At 38.8% G+C, this 17,488-nt stretch overlaps 1 protein-coding gene across 1 annotated transcript in view; it reads left to right on the forward strand.

Annotated features, from left to right (window-relative positions):
• The window catches only part of LOC133622031 (protein disulfide-isomerase), a 22,441-nt gene extending 6,278 nt beyond the window's left edge, over positions 1-16,163 (forward strand). The window contains exons 3-10 of the mRNA XM_061984558.1: positions 7,489-7,616; positions 7,781-8,026; positions 10,031-10,156; positions 11,608-11,805; positions 11,940-12,060; positions 13,838-14,019; positions 15,914-16,003; positions 16,069-16,163. Coding sequence (XP_061840542.1) covers positions 7,489-7,616; positions 7,781-8,026; positions 10,031-10,156; positions 11,608-11,805; positions 11,940-12,060; positions 13,838-14,019; positions 15,914-16,003; positions 16,069-16,146 — 1,169 coding nt within the window. The 3' untranslated portion in view covers positions 16,147-16,163. The remainder of the gene's footprint in view (positions 1-7,488; positions 7,617-7,780; positions 8,027-10,030; positions 10,157-11,607; positions 11,806-11,939; positions 12,061-13,837; positions 14,020-15,913; positions 16,004-16,068) is intronic.
• Positions 16,164-17,488: the final 1,325 nt, after the last annotated feature.

Below are 17,488 nucleotides of genomic sequence, written 5' to 3' on the forward strand. Positions count from 1 at the left end.
AAAATGTTAGCATGTGTCAATACGGCTCTGAGGTGTACGGCTGCAAAATTAGCTAAACAAAGGTTAGCATTTGTCAGGTACCAAGTTATATGACTCTGAGGGATAGGGCTGCAAATTTTGCACACCAAAAAATGTTAGCATGTGTGAAATAGAAATTGTAAGACTCTGAGGCGTTTGGCTGAAACATTTGCTTAAAAATGTAGCATATATCAAGTAGCAACTATGACTCTGACGTGCACGGCTGCAAAATTAGCTAAAAAAGTTAGCAATGTGTCAAGTATCAAGTTACAGCATATGACTCTGAGGTGTATGGCTGCAAAATCAGCTAAAAGGTTAGCATGTGTCAAGTACCAAGGACACCATCCGCTCGGGATGGTGTCCTGCTGGCCCCACTATGGACTGGACTCTTACTATTATGTTGGATCCACTATGGACTGGACTCTCACAATATTATGTCAGACCCACTCGACATCCATTGCTTTCGGTCTCCCCTAGAGGGGGGGGGGGTTACCCACATATGCGGTCCTCTCCAAGGTTTCTCATAGTCATTCACATCGACGTCCCACTGGGGTGAGTTTTTCCTTGCCCGTATGTGGGCTTTGTACCGAGGATGTCGTTGTGGCTTGTGCAGCCCTTTGAGACACTTGTGATTTAGGGCTATATAAATAAAGATTGATTGATTGATTGATATGACTCTAAGGTGGTACGGCTGCAAAATTAGCTAAAAAAGATAGCATGTGTCAATACGACTCTGAGGTGTAGGGCTGCAAAATTAGCTAAACAAAGGTTAGCATTTGTCAAGTACAAAGTTGTATGACTCTGAGGGGTAGGGCTGCAAAATTTGCACCAAAAAAAATGTTAGCATGTGTGAAATACAAATTGTAAGACTCTGAGGTGTTTGGCTGGAAAAACTTGCTTAAAAATGTAGCATATATCAAGTAGCAACTATGACTCTGACGTGCACGGCTGCAAAATTAGCTAAAAAAGTTAGCAATGTGTCAAGTATCAAGTTACAGCATATGACTCTGAGGTGTATGGCTGCAAAATCAGCTAAAAAGGTTAGCATGTGTCAAGTACCAAGTTATATGACTCTAAGGTGGTACGGCTGCAAAATTAGCTTAAAAAGTTAGCATGTGTCAATACGACTCTGAGGTGTACGGCTGCAAAATTAGCTAAACAAAGGTTAGCATTTGTCAAGTACCAAGTTATATGACTCTGAGGGGTAGGGCTGCAAAATTTGCACACAGAAAAAAAATGTTAGCATGTGTGAAATAGAAATTGTAAGACTCTGAGGCGTTTGGCTGAAAAATTTGCTAAAAAATGTAGCATATATCAAGTAGCACCTATGACTCTGACGTGCACGGCTGCAAAATTAGCTAAAAAAGTTAGCAATGTGTCAGGTATGAAGTTACAGCATATGACTCTGAGGTGTATGGCTGCAAAATCAGCTAAAAAGGTTAGCATGTGTCAAGTACCAAGTTATATGACTCTAAGGTGGTACGGCTGCAAAATTAGCGAAAAAAGTTAGCATGTGTCAATACGACTCTGAGGTGTATGGCTGCAAAATTAGCTAAACAAAGGTTAGCATTTGTCAAGTACCAAGTTATATGACTCTGAGGGGTAGGGCTGCAAAATTTGCACACAAAAAATGTTAGCATGTGTGGAATAGAAATTGTAAGACTCTGAGGCGTTTGGCTGAAGAATTTGCTTAAAAATGTAGCATATATCAAGTAGCAACTATGACTCTGACGTGCACATCTGCAAAATTAGCTAAACAAGTTAGCAATGTGTCAAGTATCAAGTTACAGCATATGACTCTGAGGTGTATGGCTGCAAAATCAGCTAAAAAGGTTAGCATGTGTCAAGTACCAAGTTATATGACTCTGGGGTGTGCGGCTGCAAAATTAGCTAAAAAAGTTAGCATGTGTAAATACGACTCTGAGGTGTATGGCTTCAAAATTAGCTAAACAAAGGTTAGCATTTGTCAAGTACCAAGTTATATGACTCTGAGGGGTAGGGCTGCAAAATTTGCACACAAAAAATGTTAGCATGTGTGAAATAGAAATTGTAAGACTGAGGCGTTTGGCTAAAAAAATTTGCTTAAAAATGTAGCATATATCAAATAGCACCTATGACTCTGACGTGCACGGCTGCAAAATTAGCTAAAAAAGTTAGCAATGTGTCAAGTATCAAGTTACAGCATATGACTCTGAGGTGTATGGCTGCAAAATCAGCTAAAAAGGTTAGCATGTGTCAAGTACCAAGTTACAGTAAAGGATTCTGAGGTGTACAGCTGCGAAATTAGCTAAAAAAGTTAGCATGTGTCAACTACCAAGTTATATGACTCTAAGGTGGTACGGCTGCAAAATTAGCTAAAAAAGTTAGCATATGTCAATACGACTCTGAGGTGTATGGCTGCAAAATTAGCTAAACAAAGGTTAGCATTTGTCAAGTACCAAGTTATATGACTCTGAGGGGTAGGGCTGCAAAATTTGCACACAAAAAAATGTTTGCATATGTGAAATAGAAATTGTAAGACTCTGAGGTGTTTGGCTGAAAAATTTGCTTAAAAATGTAGCATATATCAAATAGCACCTATGACTCTGACGTGCACGGCTGCAAAATTAGCTAAAAAAGTTAGCAATGTGTCAAGTATCAAGTTACAGTATATGACTCTGAGGTGTATGGCTGCAAAATCAGCTAAAAAGGTTAGCATGTGTCAAGTACCAAGTTATATGACTCTGGGGTGTGCGGCTGCAAAATTAGCTAAAAAAGTTAGCATGTGTCAATACGGCTCTGAAGTGTATGGCTTCAAAATTAGCTAAACAAAGGTTAGCATTTGTCAAGTACCAAGTTATATGACTCTGAGGGGTAGGGCTGCAAAATTTGGACACAAAAAAAAGTTAGCATGTGTGAAATACAAATTGTAAGACTCTGAGGCATTGGCTGAAAAATTTGCTTAACAATGTAGCATATATCAAATAGCACCTATGACTCTGACGTGCACGGCTGCAAAATTAGCTAAAAAAGTTAGCAATGTGTCAAGTATCAAGTTACAGCATATGACTCTGAGGTGTATGGCTGCAAAATCAGCTAAAAAGGTTAGCATGTGTCAAGTACCAAGTTACAGTAAAGGATTCTGAGGTGTACAGCTGCGAAATTAGCTAAAAAAGTTAGCATGTGTCAACTACCAAGTTATATGACTCTAAGGTGGTACGGCTGCAAAATTAGCTAAAAAAGTTAGCATGTGTCAATACGGCTCTGAGGTGTATGGCTGCAAAATTAGCTAAACAAAGGTTAGCATTTGTCAAGTACCAAGTTATATGACTCTGAGGGGTAGGGCTGCAAAATTTGCACACAAAAAAATGTTTTCATGTGTGAAATAGAAATTGTAAGACTCTGAGGCTTTGGCTGAAAAATTTGCTTAAAAATGTAGCATATATCCAGTAGCAACTATGACTCTGATGTGCACGGCTGCAAAATTAGCTAAAAAAATTAGCAATGTGTCAAGTATCAAGTTACAGCATATGACTCTGAGGTGTATGGCTGCAAAATCAGCTAAAAAGGTTAGCAATGTGTCAAGTACCAAGTTACAGTAAAGGATTCTGAGGTGTACGGCTGCAAAATTAGCTAAAAAAGTTAGCATGTGTCAAGTACCAAGTTATATGACTCTGGGGTGTGCGGCTGCAAAATTAGCTGAAAAAATTAGCATGTGTCAATACAACTCTGAGGTGTATGGCTGCAAAATTAGCTAAACAAAGGTTAGCATTTGTCAAGTACCAAGTTGTATGACTCTGAGGGGTAGGGCTGCAAAATTTGCACAGAAAAAATGTTAGCATGTGTGAAATAGAAATTGTAAGCGTCTGAGGCGTTTGGCTGAAAAATTTGCTTAAAAATTTAGCATATATCAAGTAGCAACTATGACTCTGACGTGCACGGCTGCAAAATTAGCTAAAAAAGTTAGCAATGTGTCAAGTATCAAGTTACAGCATATGACTCTGAGGTGTATAGCTGCAAAATCAGCTAAAAAGGTGTAAGGCTGCAAAATTAGCTAAAAAATTTAGCATGTGTCAACTACCAAGTTATATGACTCTAAGGTGGTACGGCTGCAAAATTAGCTAAAAAAGTTAGCATGTGTCAATACGACTCTGAGGTATATGGCTGCAAAATTAGCTAAACAAAGGTTAGCATTTGTCAAGTACCAAGTTATATGACTCTGAGGGGTAGGGCTGCAAAATTTGCACACAAAAAAATGTTTGCATGTGTGAAATAGAAATTGTAAGACTCTGAGGTGTTTGGCTGAAAAATTTGCTTAAAAATGTAGCATATATCAAATAGCACCTATGAGTCTGACGTGCACGGCTGCAAAATTAGCTAAAAAAGTTAGCAATGTGTCAAGTATCAAGTTACAGTATATGACTCTGAGGTGTATGGCTGCAAAATCAGCTAAAAAGGTTAGCATGTGTCAAGTACCAAGTTATATGACTCTGGGGTGTGCGGCTGCAAAATTAGCTAAATAAGTTAGCATGTGTCAATACGGCTCTGAAGTGTATGGCTTTAAAATTAGCTAAACAAAGGTTAGCATTTGTCAAGTACCAAGTTATATGACTCTGAGGGGTAGGGCTGCAAAATTTGCACACAAAAAAATGTTAGCATGTGTGAAATACAAATTGTAAGACTCTGAGGCATTGGCTGAAAAATTTGCTTAACAATGTAGCATATATCCAGTAGCAACTATGACTCTGATGTGCACGGCTGCAAAATTAGCTAAAAAAATTAGCAATGTGTCAAGTATCAAGTTACAGCATATGACTCTGAGGTGTATGGCTGCAAAATCAGCTAAAAAGGTTAGCATGTGTCTAGTACCAAGTTACAGTAAAGGATTCTGAGGTGTACGGCTGCAAAATTAGCTAAAAAAGTTAGCATGTGTCAAGTACCAAGTTATATGACTCTGGGGTGTGCGGCTGCAAAATTAGCTGAAAAAATTAGCATGTGTCAATACAACTCTGAGGTGTATGGCTGCAAAATTAGCTAAACAAAGGTTAGCATTTGTCAAGTACCAAGTTGTATGACTCTGAGGGGTAGGACTGCAAAATTTGCACAGAAAAAATGTTAGCATGTGTGAAATAGAAATTGTAAGAGTCTGAGGCGTTTGGCTGAAAAATTAGCTTAAAAATTTAGCATATATCAAGTAGCAACTATGACTCTGACGTGCACGGCTGCAAAATTAGCTAAAAAAGTTAGCAATGTGTCAAGTATCAAGTTACAGCATATGACTCTGAGGTGTATAGCTGCAAAATCAGCTAAAAAGGTGTAAGGCTGCAAAATTAGCTAAAAAAGTTAGCATGTGTCAACTACCAAGTTATATGACTCTAAGGTGGAACGGCTGCAAAATTAGCTTAAAAAGTTAGCATGTGTCAATACGACTCTGAGGTATATGGCTGCAAAATTAGCTAAACAAAGGTTAGCATTTGTCAAGTACCAAGTTATATGACTCTGAGGGGTAGGGCTGCAAAATTTGCACACAAAAAAATGTTTGCATGTGTGAAATAGAAATTGTAAGACTCTGAGGCTTTGGCTGAAAAATTTGCTTACAAATGTAGCATATATCCAGTAGCAACTATGACTCTGATGTGCACGGCTGCAAAATTAGCTAAAAAAATTAGCAATGTGTCAAGTATCAAGTTACAGCATATGACTCTGAGGTGTATGGCTGCAAAATCAGCTAAAAAGGTTAGCATGTGTCTAGTACCAAGTTACAGTAAAGGATTCTGAGGTGTACGGCTGCAAAATTAGCTAAAAAAGTTAGCATGTGTCAAGTACCAAGTTATATGACTCTGGGGTGTGCGGCTGCAAAATTAGCTGAAAAAGTTAGCATGTGTCAATACGACTCTGAGGTGTATGGCTGCAAAATTAGCTAAACAATGGTTAGCATTTGTCAAGTACCAAGTTGTATGACTCTGAGGGGTAGGGCTGCAAAATTTGCACAGAAAAAAATGTTAGCATGTGTGAAATAGAAATTGTAAGAGTCTGAGGCGTTTGGCTGAAAAATTTGCTTAAAAATGTAGCATATATCAAGTAGCAACTATGACTCTGACGTGCACGGCTGCAAAATTAGCTAAAAAAGTTAGCAATGTGTCAAGTATCAAGTTACAGCATATGACTCTGAGGTGTATAGCTGCAAAATCAGCTAAAAAGGTTAGCATGTGTCAAGTACCAAGCTACAATAAAGGATTCTGAGGTGTAAGGCTGCAAAATTAGCTAAAAAAGTTAGCATGTGTCAAGTACCAAGTTATATGACTCTAAGGTGGTACGGCTGCAAAATTAGCTAAAAAAGTTAGCATGTGTCAATACGACTCTGAGGTGTATGGCTGCAAAATTAGCTAAACAAAGGTTAGCATTTGTCAAGTACCAATTTGTATGACTCTGAGGGGTAGGGCTGCAAGATTTGCACACAAAAAAAAGTTAGCATGTGTGAAATACAAATTGTAAGACTCTGAGGCATTTGGCTGAAAAATTAGCTTTAAAATGTAGCATATATCAAGTAGCAACTATGACTGGGACGTGCGCGGCTGCAAAATTAGCTAAAAAGGTTAGCAATGGGTCAAGTATCAAGTTACAGCATATGACTCTGAGTTGTATGGCTGCAAAATCAGCTAAAAAGGTTAGCATGTGTCAAGTACCAAGTTACAGTAAAGGATTCTGAGGTGTACGGCTGCAAAATTAGCTAAAAAAGTTAGCATGTGTCAAGTACCAAGTTATATGACTCTAAGGTGGTACGGCTGCAAAATTAGCTAAAAAAGTTAGCATGTGTCAATACGACTGAGGTGTATGGCTGCAAAATTAGCTAAACAAAGGTTAGCATTTGTCAAGTACCAAGTTGTATGACTCTGAGGGGTAGGGCTGCAAAATTTGCACACAAAAAAATGTTAGCATGTGTGAAATACAAATTGTAAGACTCTGAGGCGATTGGCTGAAAAATTTGCTTAAAAATGTAGCATATATCAAGTAGCAACTATGACTCTGACGTGCACGGCTGCAAAATTAGCTAAAAAAGTTAGCAATGTGTCAAGTACCAAGTTACAGCATATGACTCTGAGGTGTATGGCTGCAAAATCAGCTAAAAATGTTAGCATGTGTCAAGTACCAAGTTATATGAGTCTAAGGTGGTACGGCTGCAAAATTAGCTGAAAAAGTTAGCATGTGTCACTACGACTCTGAGGTGTATGGCTGCAAAATTTGCAAAAAAAACAATTAAAAGTTAGCAGGCTAATGTTAGCATGTTTGCACCCATTGACTGCTGCTTTGCAGCGTGTGAAAACAGGCCCATTATAAATGTTGGGATCTCTGGTTAGCAGTGAGTCATAAAACATTGGCATTACATCTGTGGCTGTAAGGAACCTCCCAGAGTGCCATACTCTTGGCACTGAAGCTAAATAAACGCCCTGGCTGTCATTGATAATGATTGATGATGTGTGATGTTGAAAGTTCCTCAGAGCTCCGCCTCCATTGTGACGTGGCTGAAAAGGAGGGCGGGGTCTGTAGCTGACCTTGTCATCACTGATCTGAGCCAATCAGTGAGCTCAGAGGAGTCTCTTGTGGTTGGATTCTTTAAGGTAATAATTCACTTGTCCTTGCTTCCTTTTGGCTAATTAAGATGGTTGACTAGTGTGTGTGTGTGTGTGTGTGTGTGTGTGTGTGTGTGTGTGTGTGTGTGTGTGTGTGTGTGTGTGTGTGTGTGTGTGTGTGTGTGTGTGTGTGTGTGTGCGCATGCGTGCAGGACCTGACCAGCGAGTATGCCCAGGTGTTTTACGCGGCCGTGGTCAACCTCCCGGACGTTAGTTTTGCGGTGACGCAAAACAGCGACGTCATCAGTAACTATGACGTCACGGATGACGACGTGCTGTTCTTCAAACGGTCCGAGCTCGTCCAGGTCTTCAAAGTGACACCCCAGACCGCCGCAGAGGACCTGATCACGTTTGTCTCCGTCTACCAGATGGAACCCGTCACGGAATACACCGGAAAGGTCACGTGTCCAACGAGTGGTGCACTTTAACACACAGCCGCCAGGGGGCAGCACATGTCTAGACACTATTCATAGCTATTTATTACAAAGGATTAGATTTATTTGATATTTCACTGTAAATATTTTAACAGAACTTCTTCCCTAAGAGAGGCATACTTGATAAGTTAATGTTATTCCAAATATTGTTTCATAAAAATGAATCTAATACCACACAGTCACGATTAAAAGACATATGTTTGACTTTTGTTAATTAATGTATTTATTAGAGATGTCCGATAATGGCTTTTTTTGCCGATATCCGATATTCTGATATTGTCCAACTCTTAATTACCGATTCCGATATCAACTGATACCGATGTATACAGTCGTGGAATTAACACATTATTATGCCTAATTTTGTTGTGATGCCCTGCTGGATGCATTAAACAATGTAACAAGGTTTTCCAAAATAAATCAACTCAAGTTATGGAAAAAAATGCCAACATGGCACTGCCATATTTATTATTGAAGTCACAAAGTGCATTATTTTTTTTAACATGCCTCAAAACAGCAGCTTGGAATTTGGGACATGCTCTCCCTGAGAGAGCATGAGGAGGTTGAAGTGGGCGGGGTTAGGGGGGGCAGGGTTGAGGTGTGGGGCGTGGGGGGTAGGGAATAGTAGGGGGGTGTATATTGTAGCGTCCCAGAAGAGTTAGTGCTGCAAGGGGTTCTGGGTATTTGTTCTGTTGTGTTACGGTGCGGATGTTCTCCCGAAATGTGTTTGTCATTCTTGTTTGGTGTGGGTTCACGGTGTGGCGCATATTTGTAACAGTGTTAAAGTTGTTTATACGGCCACCCTCAGTGTGACCTGTATGGCTGTTGACCAAGTATGCATTGCATTCTCGTGTGAGTGTGTGAAAAGCCGTAGATGTTATGTGACTGTGCCGGCACGCAAAGGCAGTGCCTTTAAGGTTTATTGGCGCTCTGTAATTCTCTCTACGTCCGTCTACACAGCGGCGTTTTTAAAAGTCATACATTTTCATTTTTTGAAACCGATAATTTTGAAACCGATACCGATAATTTCCGATATTACATTTTAAAGCATTTATCGGCCGATAATATCGACAGTCCGATATTATCGGACATCCCTAGTAATTATGATAAAATAGAAATAGTGCTGCTATCTGTGTTGTGAACCTCCGGCTTGGGGTCAAAGGGCAAAGTTGTTTGAAAAGCAAATGCAAAATTAGCTTTAAAAAAAATGTGCACGCTAATTTTTGCATGATAACATGCTAATGTTAGAATGCTAGCTTAAAAGCAGTCAGCAGACTTACATGAGAGGAAATCCATGACTTTCTGGCTTAAAGGTACATGCTAACATTTAACATATACTTGCAAGAATTAAATAAACATTCTATAGTTAAGTCATTCAGTCAAATCAAAATAGCCTGGAAAATGTTTATAAATAACACATTTGATTTCAAATTAATTAAAATACTTTGTTAAAAATGATAATCAGCAAATAAATGATAACTTATAAAATGCCAGGAATAAGAATCCGTGATTTTATTGGTTCATAACAGTAGCAAAAAATTGCAAGATAACACCAGAACGGTTAGTATCGTTGCAAGATGCCGCCGAGTATCCACATTAAATAAACATTCTAATGTTGATTTATAAATCCATCCATACATTTTTTACCACTTGTACCTCAATTCAAATAAAAACAATGAAAAATGTATGATTAGAATATATCATAATTTTTTTTTATAAAGTTCATAAAATACATCAATAAAGAATTATTTCAACATATTTTATTTAAACTAATTTAAATACTCCAAATACAGAAATACCACAAAAATGTTAATTAGCAAATAAACAATACACCTGTCCATAAAATTGCATTTGTAATTGTTTAAACATTAAGAAACAGCCATTATAAATTAGACCTTAAATGGATAAATGAATGATAGTATTATTTACAGAAAAATTGTTAAAACTTCTGATGTCATGTTTGCAACGCAGACGGCGTCTCAGATCTTGTCGTCGCCCGTTGTGAACCACGCCCTCCTTTTTGTCAACAAAAGCGCCGCGGACTTCCAAGACCTGCACTCAGCCTTCCATCAGGCTGCAGAGGCCTTCAGGATGAAGGTAGAGCAACGCACGCGCACACACACACACACACACACACACACTCACACACACACACACACATATTCTTGTATTTATGAACTTCTTGAGACCTAAAAAAAATACCTACCTCTTTAGGACCACCCTTTCTAGATATATAAAGATTTGTATTTACAACAATAATAACAATTTACATACTATGCAAATGTAATTTTTTTGTATTTTTTGGGGAATTTTTTGTTTGTAATTGGTTTTTAATTTTCATTATTTACTTCAAGTTATTACAGTATGTCTCTATGTACATATTTATTATATATTTTTTTAATAGTGCAATACATTTTCATAACATGGTCACTACTGCATAGTTTCTCTTGTTATATTCTTATTTTTTACTGTTATATTTGTATTCTTATTGTTGCTTTTTATTTTTATTCTTATTGTTATATTTTCTATTTTATTTCCATTTATACCTCCATTATTTACTTTTTACTTTTTAAATTCGATCTCAATTCTGTACACTGCTGCAGGAATTTTAATTTTGAAGGAATCAATAAAGTACTATCTATCTATCTATCTATCTATCTATCTATCTATCTATCTATCTATCTATCTATCCATCTATCTATCTATCTATCTATCTATCTATCTATCTATCTATCTATCTATCTATCTATCTATCCATCTAGCATAGTCTTTACAGGGTAATAACCATGAAACACTTGTTATTTCATATGTTGGCCAGAGGGGGAGCACTTCAAATTTTTTACACACACTTGTTATTTCATATGTTGACCAGAGGGGTAGCACTTTTAAAACCGACACACAGTCAATTTGAAAAATCCCTCCTTTTTCGGACCACCGTTATTTTTGATAGATTTCACCACCAGGGGTGCAAATGAGATCTCTATGTTTTGTTTTTTTGTAATGTGCTTAAGGCCGATGACAAACGAGTCACGGACCACAGATGGCCCCTGTGCCGCACTTTGGGCAACCCAGCTGTAGAAGCTAACTGCTAATGGCCACTATAGTCTTAGTACCGTTGTGTATTTGTTCATCCTATGGTCACATATGGGACGCGGGTTGTCTTACATCAGCACCGGAAGTTGTGAAATCAGCTAGTTCACCTGGCGGGGTTTTTCGGGATGAATAGGGAAGTCCTTCTTTAGCTGCCGTCTTGTTTCATCATACATTTCTGCCTTTGCACCTGTCAATGTTTACTTTTGTATGCACATTAAATCGACAAAAAATCCTGACTTTGGAGCAATGTTCACGGACTCTAGTATTTGGCTCTCTATTAGATGCAATGGTTTTCCATATTGGGACAATGATTTTGGTCCTAACTTGTTCACCGGTCCTCATATGGAAGGTAATTTTCCTCGTTGATGTCTCAAGAAGGGTAGAAATACAATAACACACACACACACACAGACGCACACACACACACACAATGACAGGCTCCCGTGTGTGTTCAGATTTTGTTTGTCCTGGTGAACGTCTTTGAGCCTCGCAACGGCCGCCTGATGGAGTACTTCCGGGTTCGAGACTTAGAGGCCCCTCTCATCCGATTGGTCAACCTGACGGACCATGTGACCTACCACCTGCCCTCTGACAAGCTGGACGTGGACACCATCAAGACCTTCTGCCGCTCCTATTTGGACGGCAAAGCCAAGGTAACTCCGCTTGGACACGACATGTCACGTGGACTCACGCTGGTAAAACGTGTGTGTGTGTGTGTGTGTGTGTGTGTGTGTGTGTGTGTGTGTGTGTGTGTGTGTGTGTGTGTGTGTCTGTGTGTGTGCGACAGCCAAAGATGCAGAGCGAGCCGATACCTGAAGGATGGGACGAGCGTCCAGTGAAGGAGCTGGTAGGAAGCACTTTGGAGAAAGTGGCCTTTAATCCCGACAAGACTGTTTTTGTCCTGTTTTGTAAGTAAATCACACACAACCGACTTTGTGTGTGTGTGTGTGTGTGTGTGTGTGTGTGTGTGTGTGTGTGTGTGTGTGTGTGTGTGTGTGTGTGTGTGTGTATGTGTGTGTGTGTGTGTGTGTGTGTGTGTGTGTGTGTGTGTGTGTGTGTGTGTGTGTGTGTGTGTGTGTGTATGTGTGTGTGTGTGTGTGTGATGAATAAGTGGTTGAATATTTTTGACCAGAAGTGTAAATAGAAGATGTTACAACAGAAAGTAAGCAGGTATTAACAGTAAATTAGCAAGTATGTTTTCGAATGGTTCTATTATTATATTATTTTTATTTTTAATTTTTTTCTGAGTGCTTCAGGTAATTAAGGATTTTGACTCAAAAAACGATCCAACGTAAGTAAAGTAAGGCTCCACTTTTTCAAAAAATGCACGAGCTTGATTCTAATATACATTGGCTTTGCTATTGCCATGCTACTGATTAGCATTAGCAATTTTACATGGCGATTTCAACACCTCCAGATGTGTTAATGAAAACTACAACTAAGATGCACGTTACAATCAAACAGCTGGTGCGTAAAAAGTGCAATACTTACAGTATTAACACTTTTTAAGATGCAACAACAACAACAACAACAACAAAAACACACCATAAACTAAACACTACTGCCATCTAAAGTGTTGGACTTGCAACTGTAACTGCAAGTTACTGTCATACTTGCAAATGAGACTCAAAAATACAAAATAATAAAACAAGATATAACAACTGGACAGCAGTTATTACAATCAAAATAATAATAAAAAATTATATTTTATCATCAATAACAATTTATATTTATCAACACACACAAAAGTAACTGTATCAATTCCCAGGTACCGGGAATTGGTACCTTAAATGTGAAGGTATTCCTAGCTCTTTTCTGCTCTGTCACTGGTAACAATATAATGGCAAATCTCCTTCAATATTTCCAATATTAGTGCTGAACTTGTACACAATTTATGTCAGGTTCAAACACTGATGACATCTATTAAACAAGACAAGAAACAAGGAATTAAACAGAGACAGAATTAAATTTGGCTCAATTGAGGAGAGACGTCTGGACTGCACTCTTTGCACAGTCTCACCACGCTCTGAGGAAAGATTGTACGCCTCTTCTTTTATTTGGACTTTCCCTGATTACATGGCAACAGCTGTTTCTAAGGGACGGGGGTCGTAAACAACCATCACCTTTGGTTACAGAACAGTTCAAAGAAAAGGTCGTAAAACAGTTCAAAGAAACTGAGCCTGGAGGGGAGTCTGGTCCTGCTTCCTCTCTGCTTTGCAGTTCTCGGGTCAAGACAATATCTTTCTGTGGATTACAATACATCAAAGAATCGGAACACTTTCAGGTAGCTTCTCATCCTACACAGTGGAGTTTTACAAGTCTTCTTCTTGGTAGGATCAAAGACAGCTTTTGTCTTCTCGCCGGGAACTCATGGCAACACAACATTTTGTAATAACTTAGATACGATTATTCTAACAATTTACCTGGGTTTGATATACAATCAAGATGTTTTGACTAAGTTGAATTTTTTATTTTGCACTAAAACATCTAATTATTGACGAATCGTTTGAATTCAAATCGAATATATTAGAAAGTTAAAAAAATTAAATAAATTAAATGTAATACTAGAAAATGTTGTTTATGTCGAAGAATGACTTAGCAGGGCTCTCTGGCTTTATTTTAGGACGTGTAGCAAAGCCTGTTTTTTTAAAGTGTACCTAATGAAGTGACTGGCTTATATTTCAGACCTTCCTTATAGCCCGCAGTCCCGTGGCGTCTTCTCACTGTGGGAGGATCTCGCTCGGGCTTTGGCGGAGCGCGACGACGTGGTCATCGCTCGCATCGACGCCTCGGCCAATGACATCGCCATGTCGGTGCAGAAGGCCTACCCGTCCTTCTGCCTCTTCCCGGCTCTTCACGCAGAGAGAGTACGGCATACAGTTCACCATTAGTATTATCACCACTGTCAGGTCGGCGTGATGTCATTGGGTGAAAGTCATGAGAAGATTATGTGCCTCCAAAAAAGGGGGGTCAGCGGGGTATGCGGGGGATAATTGTTTTATGACCGGAAGTGGGCGTGGCCTCCACGTACCTCCAAAAAAGGTGGGCTGGCAAGGGCTGGGGGGATGACGTCACACTCATAGGGCAAACTGGAAACAGGAAGTACAGTGTCAGGTTCAAACACTGATGACATTTATTAAACAAGACAAGAGGCAAAGAACAGAGGCAGAATTCAATTTGGACTCAATATTGAGGAGAAAACGTGTCGACCTGTAACCTCTTACAGCGTCACCCACGCTCTGCCAAAAGATTGCACTCCTCCTTCTTTATTTGACGTTCTCCCCCCACCTGACCACAGCTGCTTCCAGAGGGAAGTGGGTCGTAAACAGCGTTGCTTTTGGTTACCGAACAGTTCAAAAGAAGAGGTCGTGAAATAGTTCACAAAGAGTTCCATAAAATAGTTCAAAAAGGGTTCGTAAAATACTTCAAAAAGAGTTCGTCTGGAAATTGGGCAGATCCTGCCATCTGTCCGCTTTGAAGTCCTCGGGCCAGAATAACATCCTTCTGTTGATAACCATACATGAGAGAACACAGGAACACCATCTTGCTCCCCCCCTACACAGTGGAGTTTTACGAGCCTTACTCTTGGTAGGTTTCAAAAGACAGCCCCTGTCCTTTTGCCTGGAACTCATTTCAACACAAAGTTTTTTGTGATAACTTACAAACAATTATTCTAACATATACTTCATATCCGGCCGCCATTTCAATTTTGTAGTTTTTACTAATAAACCCGCCATCTTAGTTGTGATTTATGCTTCCTACAGGCTAAAAAGGGCATTACAGCTTGTATTTTTTTTAAGCTGTCCACCATCTTGGTTGTAGTACATAAGTCATAATGATTTATGACAGGCATAAATGTAGTCCTAAAATAATCAGAAATCATTGTGATTCCTACAGGCATAAATATAGTTTTATGCCTGTAGGAATCATAAATCATTATTGTTAGAATAATTGTATCTAAGTTATCACAAAACGTTGTGTTGCAATGAGTTCCCGGCGAGAAGACAAAAGCTGTCTTTGATCCTACCAATCAAAAGGCTTGTAAAACTCCACTGTGTAGGATGGGAAGCAACATGAAGGTGTTCCATTTCTTTCATGTATTGTAATCAACAGAAAGATATTGTCTTGACCCGAGATCTACAAAGCGAAGAGGAAGCAGGACCTGATTCCCCTCCAGGAACTTCTTCTTTGAACTGTTTTACGACCTTTTCTTTGAACTGTTCTGTAACCAAAGGCGATGGCTGTTTACGACCCCCGTCCCTTAGAAACAGCTGTTGCCATGTAATCAGGGAAAGTTCAAATAAAAGAGGAGGCGTACAATCTTTTGTCAGGAGCGTGGGACGACACCGTACAAGGGTAGTGTCTACGCATTTCTCCTCATTGAGCCAAATTTAATTCGGTCTCTGTTTAATTCCTTGCTTCTTGTCTTGTTTTATATATGTCATCAGTGTTTGAACCTGACAATTATGATTACATAAGTCATAATGATTTATGGACTACAACCAAGATGGCGGGTTTATTAGTAAAAACTACAAAATTAAAACGGTGGCTGGATATGACGTATACTTCCTGTTTCCGGGTTAGGCCATGCCTTATGAGTGGGACATCATTCCCCAAAGCCCCCACCGGCCCCCCTTTTTTGGAGGTACGTAGAAGCCACGCCCACTTCCTGCGGGGTCATAAAACCACCCACTTCCTGTCATAAAACAGTTAACCCCCTTTTTTGGAGGCACATAACGTGTCATGTGAACTTCCCGACAGGCGACGTTTTACACAGGCAGGAGGATGCTGAAGGACCTACTTCGCTTTGTCCATGAAGAGATGGAGAAAGCCAAAAAAGACAGAATCAAGGTGACGGCTAAGCGTTGATGTTGACGTTTTGTGGCTAAAAATAAACCTTTGGTTTCCTAAAAAAGGAGGACGAGGACAGGAGGGAGTACAGGAAGGCCTTGGAAGCTGAAGAGGAGAAGAAAAGCTCCAAAGATGAGCTTTAAGTCTGCTTGAAAACAACGTAATAAAAGTCAAAACAGAATATGATGTTTTTTTGTTTTTTTTTACCAAACTAAATACTTTTATAGCCAAAGCATCAAAAAAAAAACTTTCTAAAAACTAGTTTTACATGACGAGAACCTTCTGGACATGAAACAACAAACATAAAGTCACCTTTCTCGCCAATAATCCAATGTTGTAATGCTGCCTGAGGCTGAGCCAATCAGGGGCCACGATACTGAACAGTGCTCTCTCACTGGTTTGGTCTCATTTATTAGCTTATTGATATTTTCATTCATTTTGTTATTTTTATACTTGTCGTTTTTTTTAATTTAGGTCAGAAATAAGTTGAATGCACTTAAAAAACATGGGAAAAAGCAAGTGACACATAAACATATTTCAGAAAACAGAAGCCAGGAACTTTATCGACATATTTGTATATATATATATTTTTTTAAAGGATACAGAGGTTGAATATAATCATAACAAGATCGCAAATAAACATTTTAAAATGTAATTTTTTTAAATAATATCTGTTTGAAATGCATTGTATTTGTATTATTTGTTTAAATATTATACTGCTTCTCGATCATATGATGTAACAATATATAAATATTCCTTTATCAGTGGATAACAATACGATAAGACATTTTAAGTACTATTAGCTGACTTTGGGGGAGGGGCGGGGGTGCACGCTTGACTGCTCACCAGCCAATCGCAACATTACTAAAATATTATTGATAACAATTTATTCATGTATTTTGAGTTGTTATTATTATTATTATCATTATTACAATAACACCAAAAAAATAATAATAAATAAATAAATAAATAAAAAATATATCAATGGTTACCGTATTTCCTTGAATTAGCGTCGGGGCGGTAATTAATTTAAAACCTCTTCTCACTCTGGCGCTTACCAAAGGCATGCGTTAAATTTAGGCCTGCGTTTATAAATTTAAAACCGCTTCTCACTCCGGCGCTTACCAAAGGCATGCGGTAAATTTAGGCCTGCGCTTAATAAATTTGAGTGTGACGTAAGGATACCATCATGAAAAACACATTTAATAAAAAAAACTTTATTATGGTCTTACCTTTACTTATAAATGAAGTCCATGCGTTGCTCCTTCTGAACAAAAGCATCGATAACTTGTTTATAGAAGTCTTCCTTATCTTTCTTCAGTTTTAAAAGTCTCGATGGAGATCTTCCTTTAATTATTACCTCCTGCTTCGATTGAAAGTCCAGTTTAGAAAACTGTTGTTGTCACTTCTTCTGCAGCTGAGTAGTCGCAAGAATGATCGCTGGGATCACTAGCGCCCTCTACCACCATGAGGCGGGAGTCATTT

Source organism: Nerophis lumbriciformis, linkage group LG25 (genome assembly GCF_033978685.3).
Source record: "Nerophis lumbriciformis linkage group LG25, RoL_Nlum_v2.1, whole genome shotgun sequence".
NCBI classification, from domain to species: domain Eukaryota; kingdom Metazoa; phylum Chordata; class Actinopteri; order Syngnathiformes; family Syngnathidae; genus Nerophis; species Nerophis lumbriciformis.